Source organism: Lissotriton vulgaris, chromosome 2_1, assembly GCF_964263255.1.
Source record: "Lissotriton vulgaris chromosome 2_1, aLisVul1.2, whole genome shotgun sequence".
In the NCBI taxonomy this organism is placed as follows: domain Eukaryota; kingdom Metazoa; phylum Chordata; class Amphibia; order Caudata; family Salamandridae; genus Lissotriton; species Lissotriton vulgaris.
In genome coordinates, this window is record NC_141687.1 from 830,437,019 (window position 1) to 830,464,458 (window position 27,440).

Sequence of the window (27,440 nt, forward strand, 5' to 3'; positions counted from 1 at the left end):
CAGTGCTCACTGAGTGTGGGAGAGGCCTTGGGGATCTGGGAGCGAAGACTAATCCTTTACCTAGGAGGCTTCCAAGGACCTCAAGGGCTTTCCCATAGTTGCACTGTTTGCATAAGTTTGGATGAGAGGGGCATGCTCACTTGTCCTGAGGAGAGGGCGTTGGGATGTTATAGGGTTACTAGTTAGGGGATCTGCAGTTGACAAATGCTGGGGACCTAAATCTTGGGGAATGTTGATGGGCCTCAGCCATTCCGGGAGATGGTCACATGACTAGAGGGGAAATGCTGGGCCCTCTTCTCAACACAACAGTGGGTATCCACTCATTAAATAAAATTCTCACATGGAACATTAGGGGGATGCATACCGTGTCCAAGTGATGAAACATATTCTTCTACCTGAAGACGCGGATTGCACATTGCTTTACTACAAGAAACCTGGCGAGATGCGGGCGGTGAGGTGCTACTGGAAGAGATGCCTCCCCATGATGGTACTACATATCCTGCCAAATTGAGGGCAGTGGGAGGGTATTAGAGACTAGACATAGGCAGGGGCAAATAGCTTGTGACAACTTTATGGAGACGGAAAGCTGCTCCCATTTGAGAATTTTAGAGAAGGTTTGGACCATCCCCAGGGCCACTTTTTGCTGCATAGAGGGGTGACAGCGGCCATTTGACGGCACTGGAGGGCGAGCACCTTGGAACTGCAACATCATAACACCTTCAGATACATTGGCACAGCAGGGGCCAGGATTAGAGCAGTTAACTGCCTTAAAGAGCAATAGGAAAGGATACACTACTGCCCCCAAAGTACATTGAGAGACCATTGTGCGACTGACTTAGGTACTGCTATAGCGGATAAAGACTGGGAGCCCACCCAGGCTGGGAACCCTAAGATATCGAGAAATGCCAGATTTTAGTTCATTCATGTTTTTATCCTGCTCAGGGCGTACCTCACCCCGGGGCACATAAACAAATATTTCCACAGAGAAATTTTTCACATGATCTGGACATATGTCCTGGGACAAAGTCACGAAATGGGTGGCAGCAATCATTTAAAGGCCGTGCTCACTAGCCTTCTGTCACCTAGGCCCGTTTCCTCATACTTCCAATACAATGATTACAAGCAGATTTCAGGACCTGGCCTTTATCCTAGCTAAAAGGTTTAAGTAAGGGGACATTCAAAATCAATATAGGGTTCTCAAATAGTAAGGTGGAAGAAAGAGTTTGAGAGATGGCCGGGATGTGAAGGAGGAGTTTTGTTTCAAAATGCCCGGTGGGGAATTTGCTTGATTTGTAGCATCAACCAGAGCCTCCCAGGCTCTGGCTCGCTCAAAGACCCAGAGCCTGCCTCTGGAGAATGTACACCACTGGAGAGATCCCCTCCTAAGATTCTATTACCTTCCGACCTGGGGGATAGAGTATTGGGAGGTCCACCAGATGAGAATGAAGGTAGCCACTATATTGATTGAGCAAACCCTGCTCCACTTCTAGTAGGCAAAAGCACAAAAATGTTTTTGCGTTCTAGAAGTGAAGCAGAATTGGAAGGCCAAGCCCCTAGGTCCCCAGGGCTGAAATCAACCCGGGGAGGGGAGCCGCACGGCCTGCGTCCCTATCAAACAAGCATTGGCATAGCCAATAGGTCTCGCTTTTTGGACCGTATAAGTATTTAGTTATGCAGCAGAATATCCTTGGTGCAACAACACCAACTGTTGTATGGCTAAACACTTATAAGGTCCCAAATGCGAGACCTATTGGCTATGCCAATGCTTGTTCATATTTGGAACGTGGAGGAAATGTATTTTAGTATTGTCTTCAGAAGAAATGCTAGTGTTTTGCTTTGCACAAATTCCGCTAGTTCTATTACATCTTACGCAGGCAGCGAACTAGCCCAGAATGGATTTGCACTGTTTTTGTACCAGAGCAAAGTTATGTGACGTGTTCCTTCTTCTGTTGACTGTGTTCACTCTTGGTGCATATCTTGTCTACTCAACTTCCTGGAGCTGGTGGCTTCCTAATAAACATATGTGATGGCCATTAGTTTTAACAAAATCTGATGGACATTTCTCAGTCCAGCATGCCATAAAAAGAAAATAATATAACATAGCTAAGGGTACCCCCAATATTAATTTCTTTTAGGTCTAGAGGAGGGGGAAGAAACCTGAAAAATATGTGAAATAGAAACCTCTGGACTGACCTATCCAATTTTAACAAGTTGGTATAACTCAAACCATTTTCTTACAAGGACAAAGCAAAACTAGATCAATATATGGGACACAGTATAGAGGCTTTGTTTATCATTTATTTCTTTTAGTTTAGAGTTCATTTCAAAAAACCTTTTTTTTGTATTTTTCAGAAGGATTTTTTTTATACAAATACATAAATATGATCATTCCTATATTTTTGAAAAGAGTAATTATACAATCAATACACAATACAAAATTTCAATTAGTGCCCCCACCAAAACATTCCAATATAAGAAAGTAAAGCTAAAAAAGAATTGCTTCAGTCATTCATCCAAATCAATCTCACCAATCATACTGTTCATACATACTATTTCTTGCATACAACACACAAAGGATCAATAAAAAAAAATCAGACAATCAACTAAATTTACAGGAGCCCCCACAGGGGATATTATTTAGATGTCAGATCCAAAACATTTTTTATAATTAAACATTTGTTATCCTTCTTTTTTTGGGGATCCTTCTTAGTTGGATTTTCTGTTGTCTGTAAGTGGCCAACGTACGTTTCGGTGCGAACATAAAACTATGCCACCTTCATCAGGGCCAATAAATATACATTGTTCTTGGAGGTAGGGGTATCTTCAGTCTATTTATCCCGAAGTAACTATAATGTTATAGGTTACATTAAAGATTCATAAATGTTTGTCACCTGTTAGTATTTAGGTGTCCAAGCCAGATAAATATTTTTAACTGCTGTACTCAAACTTGCAGTATTTTAGTTCCGTGTATCCGGTACCCTTATCTTCAGAATATCAGGCACATCTATTTTCTTCTTATATATATATATATATATATATATATATATATATATATATATATATATATATATATATATATATATATATATATATATATATATATATAATATAGTTAAAGGAATTCTTGTAGGTTTAAACTGTCACTCGAGGTAGAAGGTCCTTTTGTTAGATATCACTGAGTTGTTTTTTATTTTTCACAAGTATTAACATTTCCAAAAGTCAGTCAATACCTCATGCGGATAGAGCTTGCTTCTACTAACGGCGTCTTCAGACCAGCTGGCTGGAGTCTATTTCACGTATTTCACATAAAAAGAAAATAATGCCGAATTGTTGGGGTTTTTATGTACATTTGCTTGGAGAACACTGTGCTTATGAGCCCTATGTTATGTTTTTAATAGTAGCCTGAGTACGATGTTCTTTCTTAAAAAATAATAATAATTAAACTAAAAAAATTCACTGATGCTACTTGGCTGTGTTAAGTATTCTAGAACATAACCCCGTGTCAAAGAAAGAGTGTAACTGCATCTTTATTTCGTAATACACAATTTAAAAAGTCTTCTGACACCTTCTTCGCTTTGGACAGTAATCCATCGTAGCAACAGGAATCCGCCAAAGTTGGTTTAGAATTTAATGAAACTGACGAATGTGTAGCACGTCAGCAAGTAGGTGCTTTCAAGAAGGACATAGTACCTGCAGGCTAATTATAGTCTAGTATCTTCTAGTTTGCATTTTATAGCCGATACCACCCTTGCATTCCATGATGCTCCATCCTCAGGGATTGTGTCAAATGTGCATTTCATGACCTGGAGCTTGACGTTCATATTGGAAGTATTGAATGCACATGTTTGAATAGTTATCACTAGCGTAAAAGTAACGTCAGAGCGGCTGCAAAAGTGAAAGATCGCTATCAAGCGCGGCGAGCGCTGTGCTTAATGAGTATGACGAGGAAAGCCATATGGCGCCTCTGCTCGTAAGCGCGCGCACATGCACGCAAGCTGTAGGCCTGCCATGGTAGCATTTTATATGCCCCTACTAAAAGTCTCGCCAGGCCAGCGCATGCACTGGGTCAGGTGAGACCTAAAAAAGGGCTCCACCCAGGCTCCAAAACTGTCCAGGGAAGGCAGGGGGCACGTTGTCCCCTCCCTAAAAAACCAACATTGGAAAAAATAACTTGCAAGTCACCGGAGGCCCTGCCCCCTTTCTCCACTACTCTGCAAACATGCCTCCTTGTGCACTGCTGGTGGGGGTGTGGGGGATCAAGTCCCCTTGGCTGCAAAGGGTCCTTGGAAGCCAACAAGCGCTCCTGTAATCTCCAGTAAGTCTCACACAGCGGGATTGCTGAGAGGTCTTTACTTCTGAAGGCGTCAGGACTAAACTGGACTGATTCCCCCATGCAGTGGTGCGCCAGGAGGCGCGTGTGCAGAGTAGTGGAGAAAGGGGGCATGGCCTTCAACAACCTCTTATCAGTACAGCTGTGTGGCTTACTAGAGGTGATAGGAGGGGTCGTTGGCCCCCAAGGACCCTCCGGAGTAAAGTGTTATTTATCCCCCAACCAGTAGTGCTCCAGGAGTCGCGTTTGTGGAGTGGTGGGAAAGGGGGGCGTGGCCTCTGGAGACCTCTTAGCAGTCGAGCTGTGTTGGAGTTAACAGGAGAGGTAGTTCTGGACACACATCCACTCATTCGTATAGCTACTCATACACCCACTCTCACTAATACAACCACTGAGATATTTACTCATACAGCCACTCACACATTGAGTCATCACAAACCCATGTAGCCACTGACTCGCTCACCCACTCACTCATCCATACAGTCACACGCACCTTCTCCCATGCACAAAAACACCCATACAGGTACTCAGACAACCAATTACCCACCGATACAGCCACTTAGATACCAACTGACAGACTGATAGTCAAACAACCACTCATCCATACATTCTCTGAGACACCTAATCACTCACTTATACAGTCATGCACCCACTCAATCATCCATATAGGCACTCATGCACCAACTGATTCACCAACACACCCTGGTGTATATATATTTAACACTCATAAATATTTTAAAAACAGTCACTGGATAATTTAATCAGTGAAGTCACTGTCCATGTCATGGGTGATGTAATATGTGAGGTCATAAGCAGTGCATTGCCAGAGTGCGAGTAGTTGGCTCTGCTAACTTATCTGCTGAATTTCACTGGTTTTGTACGAGTGAAACCTGCGCCTAACTAGAACGTCCTTGTAACCTTTGTTTTTTGCCAGGGAATATGTGTGTGTGTGTGTATGTATCACACACAATATAACTACACATGCATACTAGTGGATTGCAATTGTGTGGTGTGAAATTAATGGGGTCGGTATTGAAAGATTTGGCTGAATGCTTGTTTAGAACATTGGAATGCTGGTAGCTTCAATGAAGACAATGAAGTGGCTCAGGGGTAATAATGGTGTACAGAAGTCTTCTGCCACATTTCACTATTTGTTTGTTTCTCGCTCTTTAATTTAGAGCATTCTACCCACAGTGTTGGAATGTTCCAAAAGCCTCAAATACCTGCCTCTGACTATACTAGTTATTAAAGGCTCTCTCCAGTTCTGTGGTTTGGGCCTATTACTCTGGTTCTGGGCCTCTAACAACCAGTCTAGCTCGCTGCAGCAAACCGTGTGGCTATATTTATCTACATTTGTATGTTTTGAAACCAGTGACTGATTACTTCCAAGCACCAAATTAACTGAATGTATTCAGTAGGAATTGCATACCCTTTGAAGTTTGCTTTTTAATCATGTATTCTGGCCTTTCTTTGCATGTAGGCTGAATTTGAAGTAGAACGGAAATCCTCTTTGCATGATTGTGAGCAGCACAAGCAGTCAATTCACCAGCAAAAACAGGATCAGCTTTTGCAGCAGATCCAGGAAAAAAATGAGCTAATTATCCGGGTGAGTATTTCGCTGTCAAGGCAGGGCAAATCATCCTTGGTAAATTTAGCGGGCTCTTGATGAGAAGGTTGAACATACAGTTGTGGACAGTGAATCAGGGGGAGGGGAATTAACAGGAACGGACCAAGGTAATATTAATTATAACAAGTTAACACAGCTATCAGCTATTTTAGCCGTACAAGCAGATTGTCCTGGCTTTAGGAATGCACAGTCTACCCAGTTTGAACTGAGCAGCTTGAGTTAGTTCTGTTCCATAAAAAAAATGTCTATAGGGTTGGGTTAATGTCCTGTGTTGGTTAGTGAGATTATTTTCAGTCACCTGTGGCTTTGTTCATTTGACGGACGATATATTATGATATTGTTGGTATAATTGATATTAACAAAGGTAGGTTAGGGTAAGGTAAGCTTGGGCAGGATTATTTAAAAAACTGGTCCAAATAACCAGAAAAATATTGTATTCATGGTTCTGTGACCAAAACATGGTGACTTCACTGAGAACAAATGGGACAGAGACAGCCCATCCAATGGTAAATATATAATCACCACGGAACAACGAAAACGATTTTTAACTGTGACATCAAAATACCCTTTTTTTAAAAAAAACAAACGGGGAGGACTCACACATGTGCTGGTGCACGGGTGATACCAGTTAGGAGGAGAAATATATTAATTTTGTCCTGATGAAGGTGGTCTTATCGACTAAATACCACTAAATTTTGAAGGGTCAACAGAATTGTGGTGACAGGGAATAAAAACTCATGCCCTCTTTTGTGCCAAAATAATCCAAATTAACCACTGCAAGACAAAGTTAACTGTGTATGTTTTCTCCTGTCCGTTTATAAGATTTTTAAGCTATGTAGTTGTTTAAAAAAAAAATTGTGTGAATTATTTTAACCCACATAGGTTGTATAGGAGTTGACCATTCTCGATTTAAGGTGTCCTGTAAATTTCCTAAATGGAAAATTCCATGAGGAATTCATTGAGGCTGGGTTTTTCCCGGAAGGCATTGCTAAAGTGGCTTGTCGAATCTTTTTGGTAATGAAAGATATAATTCATCCTTGTCTTTGAGGGAGAGGGTGCAGATTGGGAGCTCCCTGATAATAGGGTTTTCAAGCTTGGCCCTTGGGGCACAGATCTCCGTTTAAAGCGCTCTGTAGTAGGCCAAGAAATATTACAATTTTTGTTAATTATCTTTAGTAGCATTTTTAAAATGTGAAAAACAAGCATTGAAAACCAAAAATAAAATCATTGACTAACTTCCTTCAAACTGCTATTTTTCTTTATTCTTTATTCAATCATGGTATATATTTGCACCACGGATATTCTTGAGCATGGTTCCAGCTCCCTGCTCTAATGTTATCCGCTCTAGTTTCAGGTGATGGTTCCATATGTTGAGCTAAGAGGAGTAGTTACCACTACGACTACCCGTCATTTGTGACTTTGTGGGTCACCTTAACTCCCTCTACACATACCCTGCTCCCCACATGTATGGCGGTCCTTGTTGTACCAAACTTACACCCACTGGTAGTCTCAGTGCTTTTAAATTAAAGAGAGCATACATCCCCTTTGGGTGACTGCAGTTACAGCTCATCGCTCCCGCAGTGCCATATTTTTTTCATCTTAGGACCTTTTTCCATAGTCATAAATGCTGGAATAACTGTCTGCTGTGTGTGTGTGGACCCTGGAACACTTTTGTTTTTGCAATTGTTCTTTTTTTCCATGGAAGCAGCATCCCAAAATGTCTTTATACGTTCATAAGTAGGGCTGTGCAATGCAAGCCAAACAGAAAACTCATTTTTTCATACATGTTCAAAATAATCCTTCCGATTAATGTCATAGAACTACATTGCAGCATCCAAGTGTAGAGAAAACTCATTTCAGCAGAGAATGTATAGTTAATAATGCAGCCTGATTGACTTACATATCTGATAGACCTCTAGCTGCAGATTCCTGATCTTAGAATCCTCCCCAGTGTCCAGACTGGTTCTTGAAATGTTTTCAGCAGTGCCTCTGTGCGCAGGTAGAGAGTGTCTAGATACACCGTAGTGACCTAGTCTCTTGAATGTGATTTCATCGGCGTCCATATAAGCCCTCTCTTGACAGTCTGATGTTCGTTCCTTTTCCATGCCTTCTACAGACCGACTACACATCTGCTGTAGGAGCCATATCTGCGAGCGTTATTTTCCTTTGCCATCTGGAGGTAAGTCTCGATGTAGGCAGTTGAATTGCTTTGCCTCCTGCCTACGTCGTCTACTGCTAGCCCCTGATCTTCTGCTGAAGTCAGGGCATGAGCCTGGTCCGCTCCTCCTCACTTATCCTGGGGCCGTGGCGACTTTGACCCAGATGAGAAAATATTATATATCTCTTAATTCTATTTTGGTTTGTCCCCTTTCTCTGGAGCACCCTTGAGCCCCACAAAGGTGCATGAGGTCATGCCTCGTCCCCGCCAGCGGATTCTACCTCTGCTTCAGGTTGCCATAGCAATGCTGGTGCACAGTCTGTCGAGGCTATCCCCTTCGGCTCCGGCTTCTGGTCTGCAGACTGCAATGTCGGTGTATGTCTCTTTTCTATCATTTCTGATTGTGGCGCTGTTGATGCCGCTCGACGCTCCTTCCGATGTCGAGGCGTCACATTCTTGGCATCGACCGGCTTTAGTTATGGTGTCTGATGCGGCGCCGATGTAGTCGACGGTCTCCGACAATTTTCCTCTGCTCACTGGAGCCCTTCCTCCATTTTATCCTTCTGAGGACCATAGTTGTGGAGGCACTAAGGCAGGTGTGGTGTGTCAACATCCCGGACACTGTTCCAACCACTATGCAGTCTAGCTGGTTACTTGACTCGGGGGATGCCAGTAGCTTAGAATCTTCTCCAGCCTCCTATCTACTCCCGGTTTGGCTATGGAGGCGAGTCCCGGCTGTATTCGATTTACAACTTTCTTCTGTGGAAGTGCCAACAGACTCTTTACTCTGCATTCTACATCCTGACCAGTATAACACAGAGCCTGTCCTTGCTTATAGTGAATGCTTTTTTGATATCCTGTTGGGTACTTGACTAAACCTGAAACTGGGCTCCCTGTCGATGGCCCTATTTCTCACAGGCATCGCCTAGCCCCGGAGAATCCATCTAATCTGAGCTCTGTGGTTCAGGCTGCTTTAGCCACCCCAAATATTTATTTTTATCCCTCCTGTCCCTCCAAAAGGACAGGTCAGGAAAAGTGACGCTTAAGGTAAGTGTATTTTCTCTTCTAGCTCTGCCGTACGAGCTCTGAAAACTTTGTGTCCTCACCCGCTTCTCCATTACATTGTAGGAGTCAGTTGAGTGCCTCTTGCCCTCCCTTCTGGAGAAAGCCCAGAATGCTCTTGTTCCAACGGAACAAGATGGCAAAAAGCTGCCTATTTAGCCCCTGCTGTGGTATGGATACCACTGATTCTGTTGGTTGAGCTATGGCCTCTTCCATAGCTCTACATCAGTGTGCATGATTGCGTACTTCCAGGTTTGAGGTTGACATGCCCTTTGATGGTGTCTTCCCTTTTTGGCGCGCATGCTGACTCTGCTTTATGCCAATTCAATGATTGTTATGGTGGTACTGAGTTTTCACTCTGTCGTTGTAGTAGGTTTTTCAGGATAGTTTGTTTCCCCTTGTTTTGGCTCTTCTAATCCTTCACAGGGCGGAGTACTTATCTCCCTTCTGGGGTTACACCCGTTGTGGTGTTCCTGCTTGCTGCAGGTGCTTTCCTTCTCATTTATGCTGCCAGTGACCAGTTTACTTTCCAGCCATCTGGAAAATATCTTCTCCAGTATTTGGGTGTCTTTCATAGATTCACATGCTTGAATATTCCCCGTTGTCGAAGTGGGACCCCCACGGTAAACAAAATAGCAATACAACCAATAATATATGTATATAAAAACATAATTACATACATTCCAAAACCATAAATACTTATAAGTACAAAGGTTAGCATTAACACAGAAGAAAAAACACTTTTATAGCATATCCATGTCATTATGTTAGTCCAAACTACAGCCAATCAGGCGCAAGCACCCCTCTAGAACCTTCTTGTAGGAAGGTGGATACCTGACTATGGTTGCCCCCAACTTTTTGCCTGGTGTTTTGCTGGTTTTCCGACTTAGTTGACCTGGGACCCTGCTATTCAGGGCCCCAGGCCTACTGCTCTCTCTGTAAAATGGATTCCATGTATCTTAGGTGCATTTACCATGGCTGGCCATCTAAATCTGACACAACTGGCTGCACGACAGCTGGGGCAAGGTGGTGTAATCACCCTTTGCTTTAGATATAGTATACCTATATCTAACCCTAAAATGGACACACAGATTCCTATCAGTCACTCCTATGGCAGGCCTTGGCAATCCTGAAGGCAGAGTGCTTGGAATCGTGTGAGATGGTGCTCTGGCATGAGCTGAGCCCGTTTGCAGCTTGCGGAACCAAGTCTTAATAGCTGTTCCATGATAACGCATACCATATACTCTTAAGTGCATTATAATCCTCGCGGTTATATGCTATCTCTGGTATCGCTTTATCAAAACATGTCGAGTAAGGTGTCATACGAATTGGAATACTAACCCCTCGCCAATTCTGGCAACGGGGTTAGCATTCCACCCTTCTAGAGGGACACGACATGTATGTAACTGTGAACCCCGTTTAAAGTAAACTCGAGACTCAGCATCACAAAATGGATGCTGCCACCACAGACACAAGTCTGACCCCCTGCAGCTGGGAGTCCTTCCAGCGAGGGGAGCTTGGACAAAGGGTTTCCTGTGAGGGGCGGTGCTAGCACCATCCCAGACAGGGTTTTGTGTATCCTGGGTAGGCAGGGCTTTAGAGGAAGGTGACTGCAAGTGGCACCCCAGTGCTCACTATGCATCTGCCGGCTAGAACCAGTTCCAGGGGCACACCGGCCCCTGATCTGGGGAAAGTCCGGCATGGGAGAGGGGTGTAACTACCCCCCTTCCTGGTCCCACCCATGGGCAGGACCTAGTCGCGTGCCAGCCCCTTTTCCTAGTGTAAAGATAGGAGCGGGCCCCCTTCCAAATTAGATCATCTTTGAATCCTGAAACTACTTTCTACGACAGGAACTCAAGACTTCTTCCTAAGATTTCTCCCTTGTGACTAAGGAGTAGTCACCCTGCACCCGCAGGCACCATCTAAGAACACTGCGGTTTGCTGCACGTCCTTCCTCCGGAATCCGACCGACCAGCACGACGAGACCCGGCTTCCCTGGCACCTCTGACCTCTACCTACCTCTACAGCTAAGCTGAGAACCGTAGGTGCGACGAGACCTCGAGGGACCGGCCATCATCAGAACTGCACGACTTCTATCCAGCACGACCGCCGAGGGATCCTCGAGTGAGTGCTTTGGGGTCCGAGAAGCCCCGACCCTGAGCAGCTCCAGCACCGAAGTCTAGCCCCTTAGCATCCACGAGATCTGCGTGGGGCCCTTCTGCTTTTTGCTGCTCACCGCGTTGTCTGGCTACTAGCCCGCTGGCTTGTGGCCTTCCCGATGACTAACGACGACATCAACACTGTTAGTCTGGTTGCTCCCGACTGGCCCTTGCTCCCCTCCAAAAGAGGAGCACCCCGGACCCTCCTGGTCCACTCCAGACGCCATTTTAAGTCCACCGCGTGGGCTTGAATTTGCTAAGACTTGTTGCCCCAATCCTGGGTCCAGCGACGTCGACAGCAGCAACCATCGTGGGACAGCTCGCACCTCCATCCTGGTCGCCGACAACGCCTCCTGGTCCGTGAGACTGCAGAGCCCAGCGTCGCCCACTCACCTGGTCGAGGTGACTCCATCCGGTGCTATCCTGGTGCCCATCTAATCACTGGCTAGTGATTCAGAACTTGGTCTCCTCTGCTTACAGGTGTCTTCCATCTCCGATCCAGGCTTGGATCACTTCGAACTTCTTCACTGGTCGCCTGCCAGCAACTCCTTCTTTCAGGCTCCATAGACTGCAACGAGGATTCCCGACGTCTTTCCAGACCTATGCAGCCGCAGCCCCTGGGCTAGGTAACTTCGGCATTTCGGTGCCCCAGCATAGCCTCACTATCCAAGGGTCCAGATCCTTTTTCGTTTCAGCTCTACCTAGTCGGATTCGCCCGAGAACACTAACTTTGCTTTTACTAGCCTCCATAGACTTTGTCCCGCATCCCGCGTGAGAGTGCACACTCTGCACCCGAGTCCCTTAGGCCTCCTGCTAGTAATCTGAAGGTTCAGTAGGCCAGTCCTAGCGATTCCAAACCCTATGAGATTGGTACTTACCTGCTAGTAATTTCGCATTCCACTTTTAGAGTATATGGTTTTTCGTGCCCCTCGGGCATTTGTGTAAATTGTGCAACTTATAGTATTTTCGTAAGTTTTGTTGTGTGCTTAGTACCCTTTCCTCATAAAGAGTACAGGGCTGTTGTGATCTAAATAAATACACTGTTTATTTTCATAACACTTGTGTGGTGTCCTTTCACTTGGTGTTCAAGGGGTATATGTGATGGTATAACAGCTGGCTTAACACGCCCTCTAGAGTTTAGCCCGAAGACTGCTCGTATCCATGCTACTAGGATAGCTGGTCTATAAGGTTGACTTACAACCAATCATCAATAAGGGTTGTTTGAACTGATACAAAGTGCTCACTAGAATAATGAGCATTATATATCAGGCCAACTTCTCACACTTCTCCTCAAAGGCTCAGGCCCTCAGATTTTCTACCGCACGTCATGTGGAGGGAGTCTCCCTGAGCTCTGCTCAGTTTTTCAACTTCTTTCTGGATTTCTACAGTTTTCTGGAATGTCTTCAAGTAAGAAGTCTGTTTTGACCATGTGCTTCTTGTGGGAAATTGCGGCTCTTCTCAGAGGACCCTCACAAGAAGTGTATTTACTGCCTCTATCCAGAGCATGAGGTAGGAAAATTGAAAATTTGCAGGACTTTCTCAAACAAGATCTTTAAGGACAGGGAAGGGCGTCTCCTCCTGTGTTTGCAGAGGTTGAAGGATAAGGATTCACCTCTTTCTGATGCAGAAAGCCTTGCGTCAGCTGCGTTTAGTGCCACTTCTAAAGGTAGCAGTGTGCAGGATTTGCCATCTCCTTATCCTAAATAAGAGGAAACCAACTCCAGAAGGCTCCTGCTGTGTCTGCACCTCCTCCTGCTACGCCTACGCCTGAGAGATTTGACTCTCAGGCGTCCACAGCTCCTTCTAACCATGTTTCCACTAAAAAACATACTATATAGTCGACGGGTGCTTCGACGGTCGTTCCGACGATGAAATCTGCCACCTCCAGGTCTCTGACGACGACTTGTGCCAGCGGGTCGTCGTCGACGGCGGCTGCGTCAACGTAGTCTGTGTCTATGATGGTGTGTGTTAGCTTCAAATCTGTCTCGTCGACGATCCCAACCTCCTCGTCGACGTCTAAAAAGGGAGTCTCGTCAACATCTAATCTTCGTTGACGCTTGCTGTAAAGAGAGCCTCTCCGTCGCCGGGTGCTCCGTCAACAGCGGTTTCGTCGGCGGCGACTCTGTTGACTGTGGCTCTGTCGAAGGCAGCTTTGTCGACGGCTGTGGTCTTGACGTCTACTGCTTCGACGGTGGTTGTCCCGTCGCCGGTGTTACTGTCGTCTACGTCTACCTTTGCATCATTGCCTCTGGTGCCAATTTCTTCATCCGTTTCTGGGGTTTCTGCTGTTGACCCTCTGCACCAACATAGACATGTGTCTTTGGATCAGCTTCCGATTCCACGTCACTCTCCGCCTCCATCACCTTTTTGTCACGGGTTCGGAGCAGGACTCTGGTTCTGATGAGGAGGAAGATGATGGATTCCGGGCAGCTCTAAGCCCTTCGGAGCTGGTCATTAAATGTCAGGACTATGAGGATGATCAGGAAGATCCTTACTTCCATGAGGAGGAACCTTCTGTTCAGGTTCCCACAGCACAAATACCACTCTCCCTCATTTCTAATCTCCAAAACATGTTAGAGGGTTATAATAGACGATTTCCACCGTCTCAACCGGGGTCTCCTCAACCTAGGGTGCCTGCAACTACAGCAGCTCCTCCCTCTACTACACTGCCAGAGCCAGCTGCGCCTTCTGCACCATCTACAACCTCTATTCAGGTCCATGCAACGGTTTTTGAGGATGATGACGTTCGCCCAGATCGGGAAAACGGCGAATTTGATGATTATGATGGAAACATGGCGGATTGTGACGATGATCAGATCCAGACACCGTCTCCGCAACCTTTGGGTCCAGGGGATTCTCCTCCCGTGGATATAGCTGGTTTTCACCAACTTATGGAATAAGCGGTGCTGCGCTTTAAGCTTCCTATGGTTCTGAAGGATGAGGACTGTTTTCTTTATGATTTCAAGAGTCAACCTTTTAAAAAGGCCCGGACAGTGCCCATAATTGACTTCATTTGGAACAAGGATGTCAAACTGATGCAGACCCCAAATTCTATTCCGGCGCTTTCCTCGTTTGGAGAAGAAATATAGGGCATCCCAGCGTTCTCCAGCTTGCCTGGTAGCGCAGCCTAAACCCGATTCCGTGATCAACCAGGCTGCACAGCGCCGTACCAGGAATCAGTCTTCTCCTATTACCGCTCCTCCTGACCGTGAGGGACGTCGTATTGATGCCTTTGGATGAAAATGTTCTACTATGGCTTCTACCACGGTGAGGGCTGCAAATTCTCTGGCCATTCTGGGGCGCTACGACCGCCAGATGTGATCGGATATGTCTTCTTTTATCGACCTCATTCCTGAGCCCTCCAGAGCAGAGGTCTCAAGATTCTTTAGGAGGGGGGAGAGAGCGTCATCAGAGATAATCGACTGCTCTGTGGACATTCAGTGCACTGGTTTTCGCCAGCTTGCGGGGGCAGCCGTTTTACGTCGTCAGGGCTGGCTACGTTCCACCTCTTTTCGCCAGGAGGTTCAGGCGAAAATACTCGACATGCCCTATGACAGCGAATCGCTCTTTGGCCAGCATGTGGACGATTCACTTCAAACCATCAAAAATGACACAGCTCGTGCCCTAGGCACATTGCAGTTTCGCAAGCAGTCTTTTCGTGGCGCGCGTGGATGCGGCACCTCCTTCTTTTTGCAGCGGATCCAACCAGTACCGCTCCTATGGCCAAGGAAATCGGAGATATTCCTCCCAGTCACAGCTATCCTACCTGCAACAGTCTACCAAGTCATACAGAGGAAAGTCTTCCTACAAAGGCTCCGCTTCTAAGAAGCAATGACTTGCCTTCCCCGCTCAAAGTTGGAGGTCGAATCTCCCTTTTCTTTTTCAATTGGTCTTCAATCACCTCAGACCGTTGGGTGCTGGACATTGTATCAAAAGGCCCTGCTTTGGAGTTTGTTACGTTCCCTCCAAACAATCCTCCAACTGGTCCACCTCCGGCTCACCTCAAGGAGCTCTTTCAACAAATTTGACTCATGATTCAGAAAGGGCCATCGAAGTGGTTCCCAAGTCTCAGAAGGGGATGTGATTCTATTCCCGGTTTTTCCTTGTCCTCAAGAAGTCCGGCGAATGGCGTCCGATCCTAGAATTAAGAGCCTTAAACAAGTACCTGATGTGCCAATCCTTACGCATGCTCACGCTTGAGGAAATTCTCCGCCTTCTCTCGAAGGACGACTTCATGACCACCATCTATCTCCAAGACGCTTATTTCCACGTGCTGATACTTCGAAAACACCGGAAGTACTTGTGCTTCCGGGTAGGGCGCAGAAACTTTCAATTCAAGGTTCTGCCTTTCGGCCTTCGCTCCGCCCCTCGCGTCTTCACGAAAGTCCTGGCCCCAGTGGTGGCATATCTACGTTTGAAGGGCGTTCAAATCTTTCCCTACCTGGACGACTCATCAAGTCACAATCTCACCATCAGGCGTCTCTGGACACTCTATTCTGTCACTCTATTCCACTCCCTCGGTCTCTCCGTCAACACCGAGGAGTCTCAGGTCGATCCAGCTCCCTGCAGGACTTTTATAGGCGCTGTAGGAGAGTAGGGTCTGCTATCCTATGGTCACCCCAAATTTTTGCTTTTTGCTTCACTGGTTTCTGACTTAATGTGGCTGTGGGCCTGCTAATCAGACCCACAGCCTGCTGTTCTCTCTCTAAATTACTGCCAATGCACTCTAGGTGCATTACGAATTGGAACTGGTTCACCTTATGAGCCCCTGTATTAGTGCACCCTAGGTGCCCAGGGCATAGGTGTATCCAAGGCCTACCAGGGGCTGCAGCATGTATTGTGCCACCCCTGGCCTGGCCTCCATATTTGACACAACTGGCTGATCACTCAGCTGGGGTAAGTCGGTGTAACCACCTCTTACTTAGGTACAGTATGTCTGTGCCTAACCCTAAACTGGACACATATGTTCCTATCAGCCACTCCTATGGAAGGCCTCATCAATCCTGGAGGCAGAGTGCTTGGAAATATGTGAGATGGTGCTCTAGCATGAGCTGAGCCTGTTTGCAGCTGTCGGGAACCACTCCCTAAGCTGTTCCGGGATATTGCCATACCATATACTCTTAAGTGCATTATAATCCTCGCGGTTATTTGCTATCTTTGGTTTGGCTTTATCAAAACATGTCGAGTAAGGTGTCATACAAATTGGAATACTATCCCCTCGCCAATTCTGGCGACGGGGATAGCATTCCACCCTTCTAGAGGGACACGACATGTGTGTAGCCTTAACCCCGGTTAAAGTTAAACAGAGCCTCAGCATCACAAAATGGATGCTGCCACCACAGACACGAGTCTGGCCTCCTGCTGCTGACCGAAACTCGGCAGATGGTGGCCTGGACAAAGGGTTTCCTGCCTTGGGAGGTGCGAGCACCACCCCAGACAAGATTTTGTGTATTGGGTAGGACAGGGCTGAATAGAATCAGACATGCCCAGGGCACACAAGGTGTCCCCGTGCATAGGCCAGTCCAAACCGGTCCTGGGACTTTCCAGACCCAGGCCTGGCGCGGAACTGGACAAAGGAAAGGGGGTGTAACCGCCCCCCTTCCTGGTTCCTCCCAGAGGAGGGACCTAGTAGGTGATCCACCCCTCAGATTGGGAATAAGAGTGGGAGCAGTGCCATTGCACAGCAGATCATCCTGAATCAACTTTACACGAAGAAGAAGACTGGACTTCGACATTCTGCTGCTCAGAAGACTGAAGAGAATCTCCCTTGTGGCCTAGGAGTGGCCACCCTGTGAACACAGGTACCAACCAGCAACTCGACGTCTGCTTTGCCGCCGCCTCCCGCCGGAGCCCGAGCCCAGAGCCCGACAAGAACCAGACTCCCAGACCTCTCAGAGCCCGATCCACAGTCCCGTGGAGGCACCGAGTGACGTGGGACCGGACCTCTTGGAAGACACTCGAACAGCTGACTGCGCAGCTTCTGAGGCATCCTCGACGTTGTGCTTTGGGGACTGAGAACCCCCACCACCGAGCAGCCCTTGCACCGAAGAGCAGCCCCCCAGCATCTCCACGATCTGCGTGGGGCCCTTTTGCATTGTGCCACTCGACGCGCCATCCCGGCCACTAGCCACGTGGTCAGCGGCCATCTTGGCGACGAAACCGACGATTTACACAGCAGGTCTGGTTGCTCCAGACCTACCCAAGCTCCTGTAAAAAGGAGCACCCGCTCTGACCTTGCTGGTCCGAGTGTTAAGCATCTTTCAACTTCTGCCTGGCTTGCCTTTGCCAAGGCCTGTTTGCTCCGATCAAGTTGCCGACACCGCCAACAGCGAGAAGCCTGCGTGGGACAGCTCGTGACCGACTCCTAGACGTCCTCGACCCCGGGTATCCACGTGGCTGCAGAAAGAAGCTACCCGACAACGCCTGTTTGCACCCGACATCGCCCGGTTCCAATCTGGTTCCATGGTAGTCACTGGCTAGTGACTTTGAACACTGTCCCCTCTGCTTTCAGGTCTTCACATCTTCAGATCCACCCTTGGATCCACCGGAACTCTTCACATCGAGCCGCCTGCAGCATCTCCAGCTCCAAGCACCATCGACCGGCGTGACAAAACCCGACACTACTTCGACCCTGTGCACCCGCTTCCTGTGGGTGAGGTAACTCAGCTCCGCCAGTGCTCCTGCATTGGTACACATCTCAAGGGCCTGTGTCTTAAGTTTTAACTCCGTAGGTCACTCGGAAGGTTCCTAACTTTCTAACTTTGTACTTTTTACGCACCATAGACTTTACATTGGAAAGTGCGTGCACTTTGAACACTGCACCCGAGTCCCGTGGGCCTCTCTCGACTTAGTCATTGCTAGTCTCGAATAGCTCCAGCGATTCCCAAGGCCCTAGGCCTCTTCACTTTCCTCCTGGTATCTCTTATACCACTTTCTTAGTATATGGTTTAGGTGGCCCCTAGGGCTCATCCATATTGTGCAACTTTTGTGTATTTTAAACTGTCTTGTGATTTAACGCTTGTGCTTCTGTGCTCATAAAGAGTCCAGGGGATTTTTTAGTTAATAAATCAATATATATTTTCAATATATATCTGTGTGGTGTCCCTTTCATTTGGTATTCAAGGGGGTTGTGTATGGTATAACAGCTGGCTTCACATGCCTTTCAGAGTTTAGCCTAAGACTGCTTTGTCCACGTTACCACTAGGATAACTGGTCTACAAGGTTGAATTACAACCATCATCATAAGGGTTGCTTGGCATGGTACAAAGTGATCACTAGAATTAGTGAGCATTATACACCAGGCCAACTTCTCACAGGCGCCACTCTGAATACTTTGCTGGCGGAGGCATTCGTGTCTCACGAGCGTCAGCTGCGGATTTTACGCCTAGTGGCTTTCATCCGTTCAAAAGGGTCCGTTTCAGTTCGTGTATTCAAGTCCTTTCTTGGGATGGCGAGCTTTTGCATCTCCCAGATCCCAAATTGCAGGCTCAAGAGTCGCCCAATTCAGGAGGAACTGGACAAACCGTGGCGTCAGGTCACCGGCTCTTTCAACGATCTGGTCCTGGTGACCGCTCGGAAGAGGTCCGCTCTCCAATGGTGAGCTCAACCGTCAAACATCGCTGCCGGTAATTTTTTCTAACCATCGTTCCGGATCTCGTCCTTACCACGGATGCCTCCCTGGAAGGCTGGGGCACACGTCTTCAGGGGCTATCCACGAAGGGCAAATGGACCCTGTCTCAACGTTCCTGGCACATCAACTGACTGGAGCTAATGGCCATCTTCCTGGCGCTCAAGGTTTTCCAACTTCTACTCCAGGGAGAATCAGTGCTCATTCAAACCGACAATACGACCAGTATGCACTATGTAAACAAACAGGGCGGCACCAAGTCACCGCTCCTTTCTCAGCTGGCACAGAGCATCTGGGACTGGGCACTCCGTCGCCTAATTACCCTGACAGCGGTTCATCTACCGGGCATCTCCAACATCCTAGCGGATTCCCTCATCAGGTCCGCGTCCTCGACCCACGAGTGGAGTTGCATCAGCCGACTCTGGACTTCATCTTTCGGCTGTGGGGTCGCCTGGACATGGATCTTTTTGCGAGCCGTGTGAACCGGAAATGCCAGTCTTATGCAAGCTGGCTTCCCCATCAAGAGTCATGCGGGAATGCCCTTTTGATGGACTGGTGCAATCTATTTGCCTACGCCTTTCTGCCGATTCCGCTGGTTCCTCGAGTGTTGTGGAAAATGCGGAGACGACCGTGCCACATTCTCCTGATCGCTCCCAGATGGCCTTGACAAGCGTGGTTCTCGGAACTGCTGCTTCTCTCACAGTGCAAACCCATCCTCCTTCGTCCTCGAGCGGATCTCCTCACAATGGACAACGGTCAGATCTATCATCCGGACCCCTCCTCTCTCAAATTATCGGCCTGGAACCTGAGCACCTTGAATTTGCCCACTTGAATATTTCGTCAGCATGCAGGGACTTTCTTGCCAATGCGAGAGCTCCGTCCACAGTAAAGACTTATAAGCTAAAGTGGAAAAGGTTCTGCCACTGGTGTGCATCTGCCAACATCCATCCCGTGCACTCCTCTCCTGCTCAGCTTTTGCCATTCTTTCTGCAGTTAGCTCAAACAGGACATTCCAACTGCACTTTGAAGGTCTTCCTAGCGGCAATATCTCGTTTTCGGCAGGATGGGTCTTCCTCTCTACCCTTCCTGAGTAATTCGGCAGTTTTTTAAGGAGCTGTTCAGGATGTTCCCGCCCATTCGGCGGCGTCCTCCTACTTGACTTCTCAATGTTGTTTTGGCGCAATTGATGGAGGCGTCTTTTGAGCCCATCCGCAAAGCGGATTTGAAATTTTTGACCTGGAAGGTGGCCCTTCTTGCTTTGACCTCCTCACGTCGCGTGAGTGATATCCACACCTTTACCATTCAGCCTCCTTTCCTTCAATTCAAATAAGACTGTGTTGTACTTCGCACCAACCCGGCATTCATGCCTAAGGTGCCAACTAATTTTCACTTCAATGAACCAGTGTTCTTAAAGACTTTCTTCGCTAATCCCCAATCTCTGGCAGATCAACGTTTCCATTCATTGGACGTTAAAAGATGCCTTAAATTCTACATCGACAGGACAGCGCCTTTTCGTAGGTCTGATCAACTGTTCGTTGCTCACGGACGCATGCGCAAGTGGCGTTCTGTTACCAAGCCAACTATTGCACGTTGTATTTCCTCAGCAATGCCATTCCGTCATCAGAAGGCCGGCAAGCCTCTTCAATCTACAGTGAGAGCTCATTCCACTAGGGCGATGTCATCCTTTACTGCCCTGTTTGCTGGTGTGCCGATTCGCCAAATATGTTGAGCAGCCACGTGGTCCAGCAGACGCACTTGAAGCCGATACAGCAGTCGGCCAAGCGGTGCTTCCAATCTTTTTAAATAAGGTGAGCCTCTTTCCTTCCCTCCGCCTGTATGGTTTCTACTATTATCTGTCTGGCAGCATTGTCATTTCATTGCATTTTCATTCTAATGCACTGTAATTTTGTCTTGCGGCCAGCTATTACTGCTCACTATTCTATTCAAGCATGTGAATCTATGAAAGACACCCCAGTACTGGAGAAGAACAATTGTTACTTACCTGTAAACTGTGGTTCTCCAGTATTGGTGTCTTTCATAGATTCACATGCGACTCACCCACCTCCCCTCAGAGGCTCGCCTCTCCTTCTAGACTGTTTTGTCACTTTTGTGCTATGAAAATCTGAGGGCCTGAGCCTCTGAGGAGAAGGTTCTAGAGGGGTGCTTGCGCCTGATTGGCTGTAGTTTGGACTAACATAATGACATGGAAATGCTATAAAAGTGTTCTTTTTCTTCTAATGTATTCCTATGTGTTAATGCTAACCTTGGTACTTATAAGTATTTATGGTTTTGGAATGTATCTAATTATGTTTTTATATACATATATTATTGGTTTTTTTGCTATTTTATTTACCGTTGGGCTCCAACTTCGACGACGGGGAATATTCAAGCATGTGAATCTATGAAAGACCCCAATACTGGAGAACCACCGTTTACAGGTAAGTAACAATTGTTCTTACTTTGCAGGATCGTGGGACCCTGTTCTTACAGCTTCTTTTTGCGGCTTTATTTTTTTTCTGTCTGATTACTTGCTCTGTCAGGAATTCTGTTCTGTTGTGCGGATGCAGTATAGATATGTTCCCTGTTTTCTGAGGACCATATTTTGTATGCCTTAGGGGCATTTTGTGAGGCACCTATACACTTAGTGTCTCTTATAGGGACTTAAACCTCATCTTTTCTCTTCTCCTTATGTCCACATGGGCAATAATGGTACCAAAGGCAGGCAGACTCTTTGGCCTGGGTACGGCTTTCTTGTGTAGGCCCTTTTTCTACTTTGTGCTCCTGCTGCTGTTAATCTTAAGATGTTTGGTGTTCTTTGTATCTGTTTTTACCCTTCAGGTTTCTTTCTTTTTTTTTTTCTTTAAACCTATATTATAGCGTTCAAGAAAATACAGGCATGGGCCTACAACCGCGGGGGCTGGCCGCTAGCTAGATTAAGACCACTGATATTACAGTTCTACACAGCCCATCAGCCGACAACCCAGAGGTTCGGCGGCGATTCAGGACAAAACTGGTAAAAGAATGCATAATTAAGTTTCAGAATGAGTCAAAGGTTTCGTTTTATATTATATGAGAGGATCAGGTGCCATACAATCAAACCAGATAATGCGGGAGATAGGGTAAGAAACAGGATAGACACATAATAGCCACTGTGATGGAGAATCGGCGCCAAAGGATGGAGATCGATGCAAATGAACACACAATATACATTCCATGTTGCGCCAACTCTCGGAGCCTGCCCACCTGGAAATCGGATATCAGAAAAGCATGAGCACTAGATGCAAGCATACGATAAAAGCCTGAATGAATCGTAGCTATACTGATCCTTAAGCAAGAGAAAGAAGGAAAAGAAAAGGCCATAGAAAATAAAAAATGCAATATAAAAAAAACCCCGTCCAGCCCCCCACCCTGCACCCCTGCAGATGGCTACAGCCTAACCCCACTAGCAGCGTGCCTGTCGCCCCTAATAACTAAAACCCTAAAGGAAGGAAAAAGAATGGAGGAGTGCATAGACATTCAGGCTCCCAGCCCCATTAGACCCCCCGCCAGATACAGCCACCCCCTATCAATAAAAGAACACTTATGACAACACTATAGACGAGAGTAAAGGGTACTGGAAAACACTGCCCAGCCTCTTAGAGCAAGCCGTTACAGGTCGAACACTTGTGAAAGTCACCCTTGGCCCTTCCGAACAAGAACACGGACCCCTCCCATCAAGACCCAAAGGCACACAAAGAGGTAATAAAGGAGAAAAAGTCATCAAAAAGCAATCCATGGCGACTCGCAGGCAGTAGGTCCACGGGACCTTTAGACGCTGAAGACCTCTCCCTCCTGGACGAATAGTCCCAATGTATTCTGCACAGGAGTCGTAGAGTCTCCAAGAGAGGAGAAGACGACCACAAAGTGAAAGGAAAGTCACAAACAAAAGTCTCCGGGAGGGGAACGCCTTTTGATATCTCCAGAGCCGGTAGCGGCGGAAGGTTCGGTGATACCATAACATCCTCGGGAACATCGTCTCCCAGGGCACCATCCGATGGTTCCAATGCCGGTTTCCTCACGGGGCTCTCGCACAGAGTCAAAATGGCCACGGTTTGAATGGCTGCAGATTCCTGTTTCAATCGTAAGGCCGGGTCCGGGTCTACCAGGAGCATCTCTGATAGGCGCGAGTCCAAGTTGCTCAATAAGACATCAACCTGTGATCGAAACGCCCAAATTTCCGCCAGTACTGACTTCAGCGATGGCTCATGCATCGTTCGATCACGGTCTCATGCCCGATATCAATCCCAATCACCTCCCCGGCTCGAATCTGGCATCCTCTGGGGGGGACAAACAGGATCGCGAACGTGCAGATGCGGAGGGTGACCGGTCTTTGCTCGCAGCCACGGTCCACACCGTTAAGGCCGTAGGCCAGAGGCCCCGAATAACGAACTCCGGGGGCCCCGATACCGGGTCCGCGGGACGGGAACCCCCACTCACAGCCAGCAATAAGCAGGATCACTCCTCCATCGATAATGAGCAATTGAAACGATTGCCGCCAAATTCGGGCTTAAACAAAGCCTCCACTCCGGTTGACCGGACCCAGCCTGGTTCTTCTGGCCGATGTTGTTGCACTGCAGCCCGGCTGTGAAAGTACTCGAGGCCCCGGCTTCACCGCTGGAGCAGGCCGCAAACTTCAACACGACAGAACTTCTTCCAATAAGCCGATAAAAGTTTCCGGATTCCACCATCGGAGTGCGGAACAGTTCATGCACACAGAGATCGGGCGTAAAGTCAGGATAATGTACAGGATATCGCGGCGGGTTACGGAGGTCGGCGGAGCCGGGAGCCTAAGCAGCCATCTTGTTTGCTGCCACTGCTGTTGCTTCCTGCGGGGTGGAGGGGAGTATATTTACATTCTGCCATCTCGCCCGTGAAGTAGCTGTTGTGTCTGCTGTTTTTTTCAGCTCTGTTCCCCTGGGACACCAGTCCCTTTGATTGTTTGGATAGATGTCTTGGTATGCTTATCTCACAGGAGGCTATGTTTCCTATTTCTTTCCTGTATCTTTCTTCCTCTTTGCAGGTGGAGATACGGTTCTCTTCCCTCACAGCTTGTATGCCACTCCTGGCTTTTGTGGCATTGTTTTTCTATGTGGTGAACTACTTTCTCTTTTTTCCCTCCTTCCTTTTGGGAGAGGTTCCGTTTACCCTACTTTTTATGTTGGGGGTATTTAATTATATTTTGTTTGGCCATATCCTATCTTCTGTCCAACAACTTATTTCTGCTGCTTCTGCGCTGTCATCCAATGTTGGGGGCTTTTTCCCACTTCCTGGATTTTGTTCCCCTAATACTCTGTACTCCCAGTTTTTGTCTAGAGCTTGTGTTAGGCTTATTACCAGTTTCTCAAGCTTCCACGGGTTGGACAATGAGGGATTGTCAAAATTGACTATGTGTTGTCCCTAGTTTCTGGACAGTCCTCTTCCTCTACTTCTTCATGGACTTCCCACATGCTGTTTACCCTTCATTTCACCAGTTACCACCTGCTTGGCACCATTCCTCATTCAGTGGCATTGGTTCTTGGATGCTTGTCATTGTTTTCCTGTAGTAAACAGTGCCTTCCACTTCTACTCTTATGTGGCATTGTTTTGCTGTTTTCCTGCCTTGTCTTTGTCTCCACCCAGTTACTGTTGTAACTTCTTTATGACAGTAGGATGTATTATCTCTGTCCTTCCTTGGTTACCACTTTTCTTGGAGTGTTCTTCGTTCCTCCACTTCTCATCCTCCTGCTCACTGGTGGAGGACGTGGGCTGCCTTTGGAGGAGTAGACATACTTTTGCTGTACCCTTTGTTTTGTGTGTCTACAGGAATTTTAGTTTTTTTATATGAATATTTATCCTTGTATACATTTATCTTTGTATGTATATGTCTCTGCATGTATATCCCTCTCTCTTGAATGGATCTGTGGTAGATGTCTCTTACTTCAGGTATATGTGCTTGTTTTGTAAATATGGTCGTCTGGTCTTCTGTATAGTGTAAGTCTCAGTAGTCTCTGTAGTTTACCTTCCTTCTCTTCAGTGAGCATCTGTTACATCATTCCAGAGGGTTTCCTCCATCATTGTCATTTGCAGTCCATGTTTTCAAAATCTGTTCCTCAGGATAGTTTCCTGTATGATCTGTTAGTGCTCTTTATTCGTTGTCTGTTTGCTGCAGCTGAGCATGCTGTAGAAGGAGAAGGTGTCTGATGAAATCCGAAGGTGGATTCTAGTTGAGCGGTTCCTGCAAGCAGAGGGGACAGCGTCTTTACCTCAGGAGTGACCCGGCGACCTTGAAGACTAATGCCCACCGATGTCTGGTGTTGCAGAAGAGTTGATGGTGACCTTGATTCTGTAGCTGTGAGGACCAGGCGACGCTGAGGAAGACCAGGAACCATGCATGAGCTGTCCCACATTGGATGTCGAGAGTTGAGGAGTCGGTGTCTGTCTGAAGCACCAACAAGTCTTGGCAACTGCAAACAATGTGGCTGTCAAAGAAGGTGCAGTGTAGGGACCAGCAAGGTCCATGGGACTCACCACCAGCAGTGGATTCTGGGCAGGCTCCGAGCAATCGGGGGAGCCCAAAAGAAACAAAGGTGACCCTCAACAGGACCCACAGGCCATGGGGACTGGAGTTGCAGGAAGACCTTTAGCAGCTCTCCGAAAGATGCAGGCCATGATACAAACGATATGGTGTGGACAAAGATTCTGTTCACTCCAGATGCTCGAGATTGGGGCTACTTAGAGGACTGGTACCGGGAGCATGGAGAGCTTAACGGGGGACTCTTCCAGTGCTTGGAATCCTACCTCCCACACCATTTATGGTATGATTCCAACATGTTTGATGCCGAACATGAAAGGATTCGTTGCAGTCATTTTCGAGATGGCCATCGCATAGTTACGTGGTGCCCCTCTATATGGTATATCGATGCTTCACTGACAACTCGGGAGAATAGACTCCATAGGCTGTAGGGGTGTCCTACTCATGTAGGGGCACCCTCACACTTGGATCCCATCACCCTACCGTCAGGATTGCAAAGGCCTGCTATAGGTGTCAGGTTTTAAGTGCAGTGACCCTAGATATAGAAAACCTATATCTTTCATAAGTGGTGCTAGCACCAGCTTACACAGGCTGCATTGGCAGGACTGTAGTTACAGTTTGAATGTTCTCCCATGGGTGGCATAATACATTCTTCAGCCCATGGGGGACCTCTGGGATAGCTATGCCCTGGGTGCCTTATTACCATATACTAGGGACTGATAAGGGTACCCCATTATCCAATCTGGGATGTACTGAAGTACTGAACATAACCATTTAAGGGAGAAAGCCGAGAGACTGGGGTCCTGATTAGCAAAATCTCAGTCAGACTAGTCAAAAACCGCTTATCACCAGGCAAAAAAGTTGGGGTAACCATGCAGAAGGATCCTACCGTCCTACAATGTCTGTAAACTCTAATACTTTACATAGTATCACAGGTGAAACACCATTATACTGGTGAAGTTTGCAGTAAGAAATTACAATGCATTAGATTCTTCAACATGAGCAATTACCCAGTTTTCACCCACCTTAAACTTGGCATTGTTACTTTAAAAACAAACATGTCTAATGTCCTATATTTAACAAGGTAGGTTGCATACCCATCCACGTGGGATATGTCCCCCAGGCTCCGTTGATACCTTCACTGCGAAGGTTTATCCTTTTAAAATGAAAGCTGAAAGCATTTGTGTTGGTTCACAGTATTCTGTTTATTTCAGGATCTCGTTGTATTTCACAAGATTTCTTTCAATGCATATAATGGTTCATTCTTAATTCAGATACCCATTTTATAATTCCCAATGCATTTCGGCATGGAATATGCCTTCATCTGGGGATATTTCTAAAGAAAAATGAAGTATCTAATTTAGCACTCTCGTATGAGGAAGCCGTGAAAAAAAGATTTAAAAAGGTGCGCGAATGTAAAGACAACACTTGTGGTGGTGTTCCCCAAAAAAAGGTGTAGATGAAGATAGATGAAACCTGTGTCTAAGCGACAAAGCGCTGTACACTTAACAGAAGAAGAAAAGCAAACAAAGTATAAGTGGTGCTCTGAAAACGACGGGTGAAGTGTCTGGTTATGATTTACACGATGGGGCCATGCACGTGAACAGATTCTGAGCGATTAGCGGCATACAATAAATTCCCGTGCTGTTAGATTTAAACAAGGTACAAGCATGCATACCCTTTTAAGGCACAGATTTAGCAGTTAACGAAGCGGAGCTTACCTCAATGCTTGGCGTAGCGTCTACCCACGAATAACCCGGAAGTTAAGCTGATTTACCCCGGATATGCTAGGCAGCCATATATACGGTTGCTCGGACGGGAAGCTCAATGTTTAGGCATGAAAATAAACGACGGTTTACAATGGACAAAAAACATGCAACAATGGTGAAAAAAGAGTCTGTGTGCTAGCAACCCGTTAATCAAAGTG

General features: G+C 46.9%; 1 protein-coding gene across 1 annotated transcript in view; it reads left to right on the forward strand.

Annotated features, from left to right (window-relative positions):
• The window catches only part of PCNT (pericentrin), a 1,129,672-nt gene that overhangs the window by 462,703 nt on the left and 639,529 nt on the right, over positions 1 to 27,440 (forward strand). Inside the window, exon 18 of the mRNA XM_086956243.1 lies at positions 5,811 to 5,936. Within this exon, the coding sequence (XP_086812369.1) occupies positions 5,811 to 5,936 (126 nt within the window). The remainder of the gene's footprint in view (positions 1 to 5,810; positions 5,937 to 27,440) is intronic.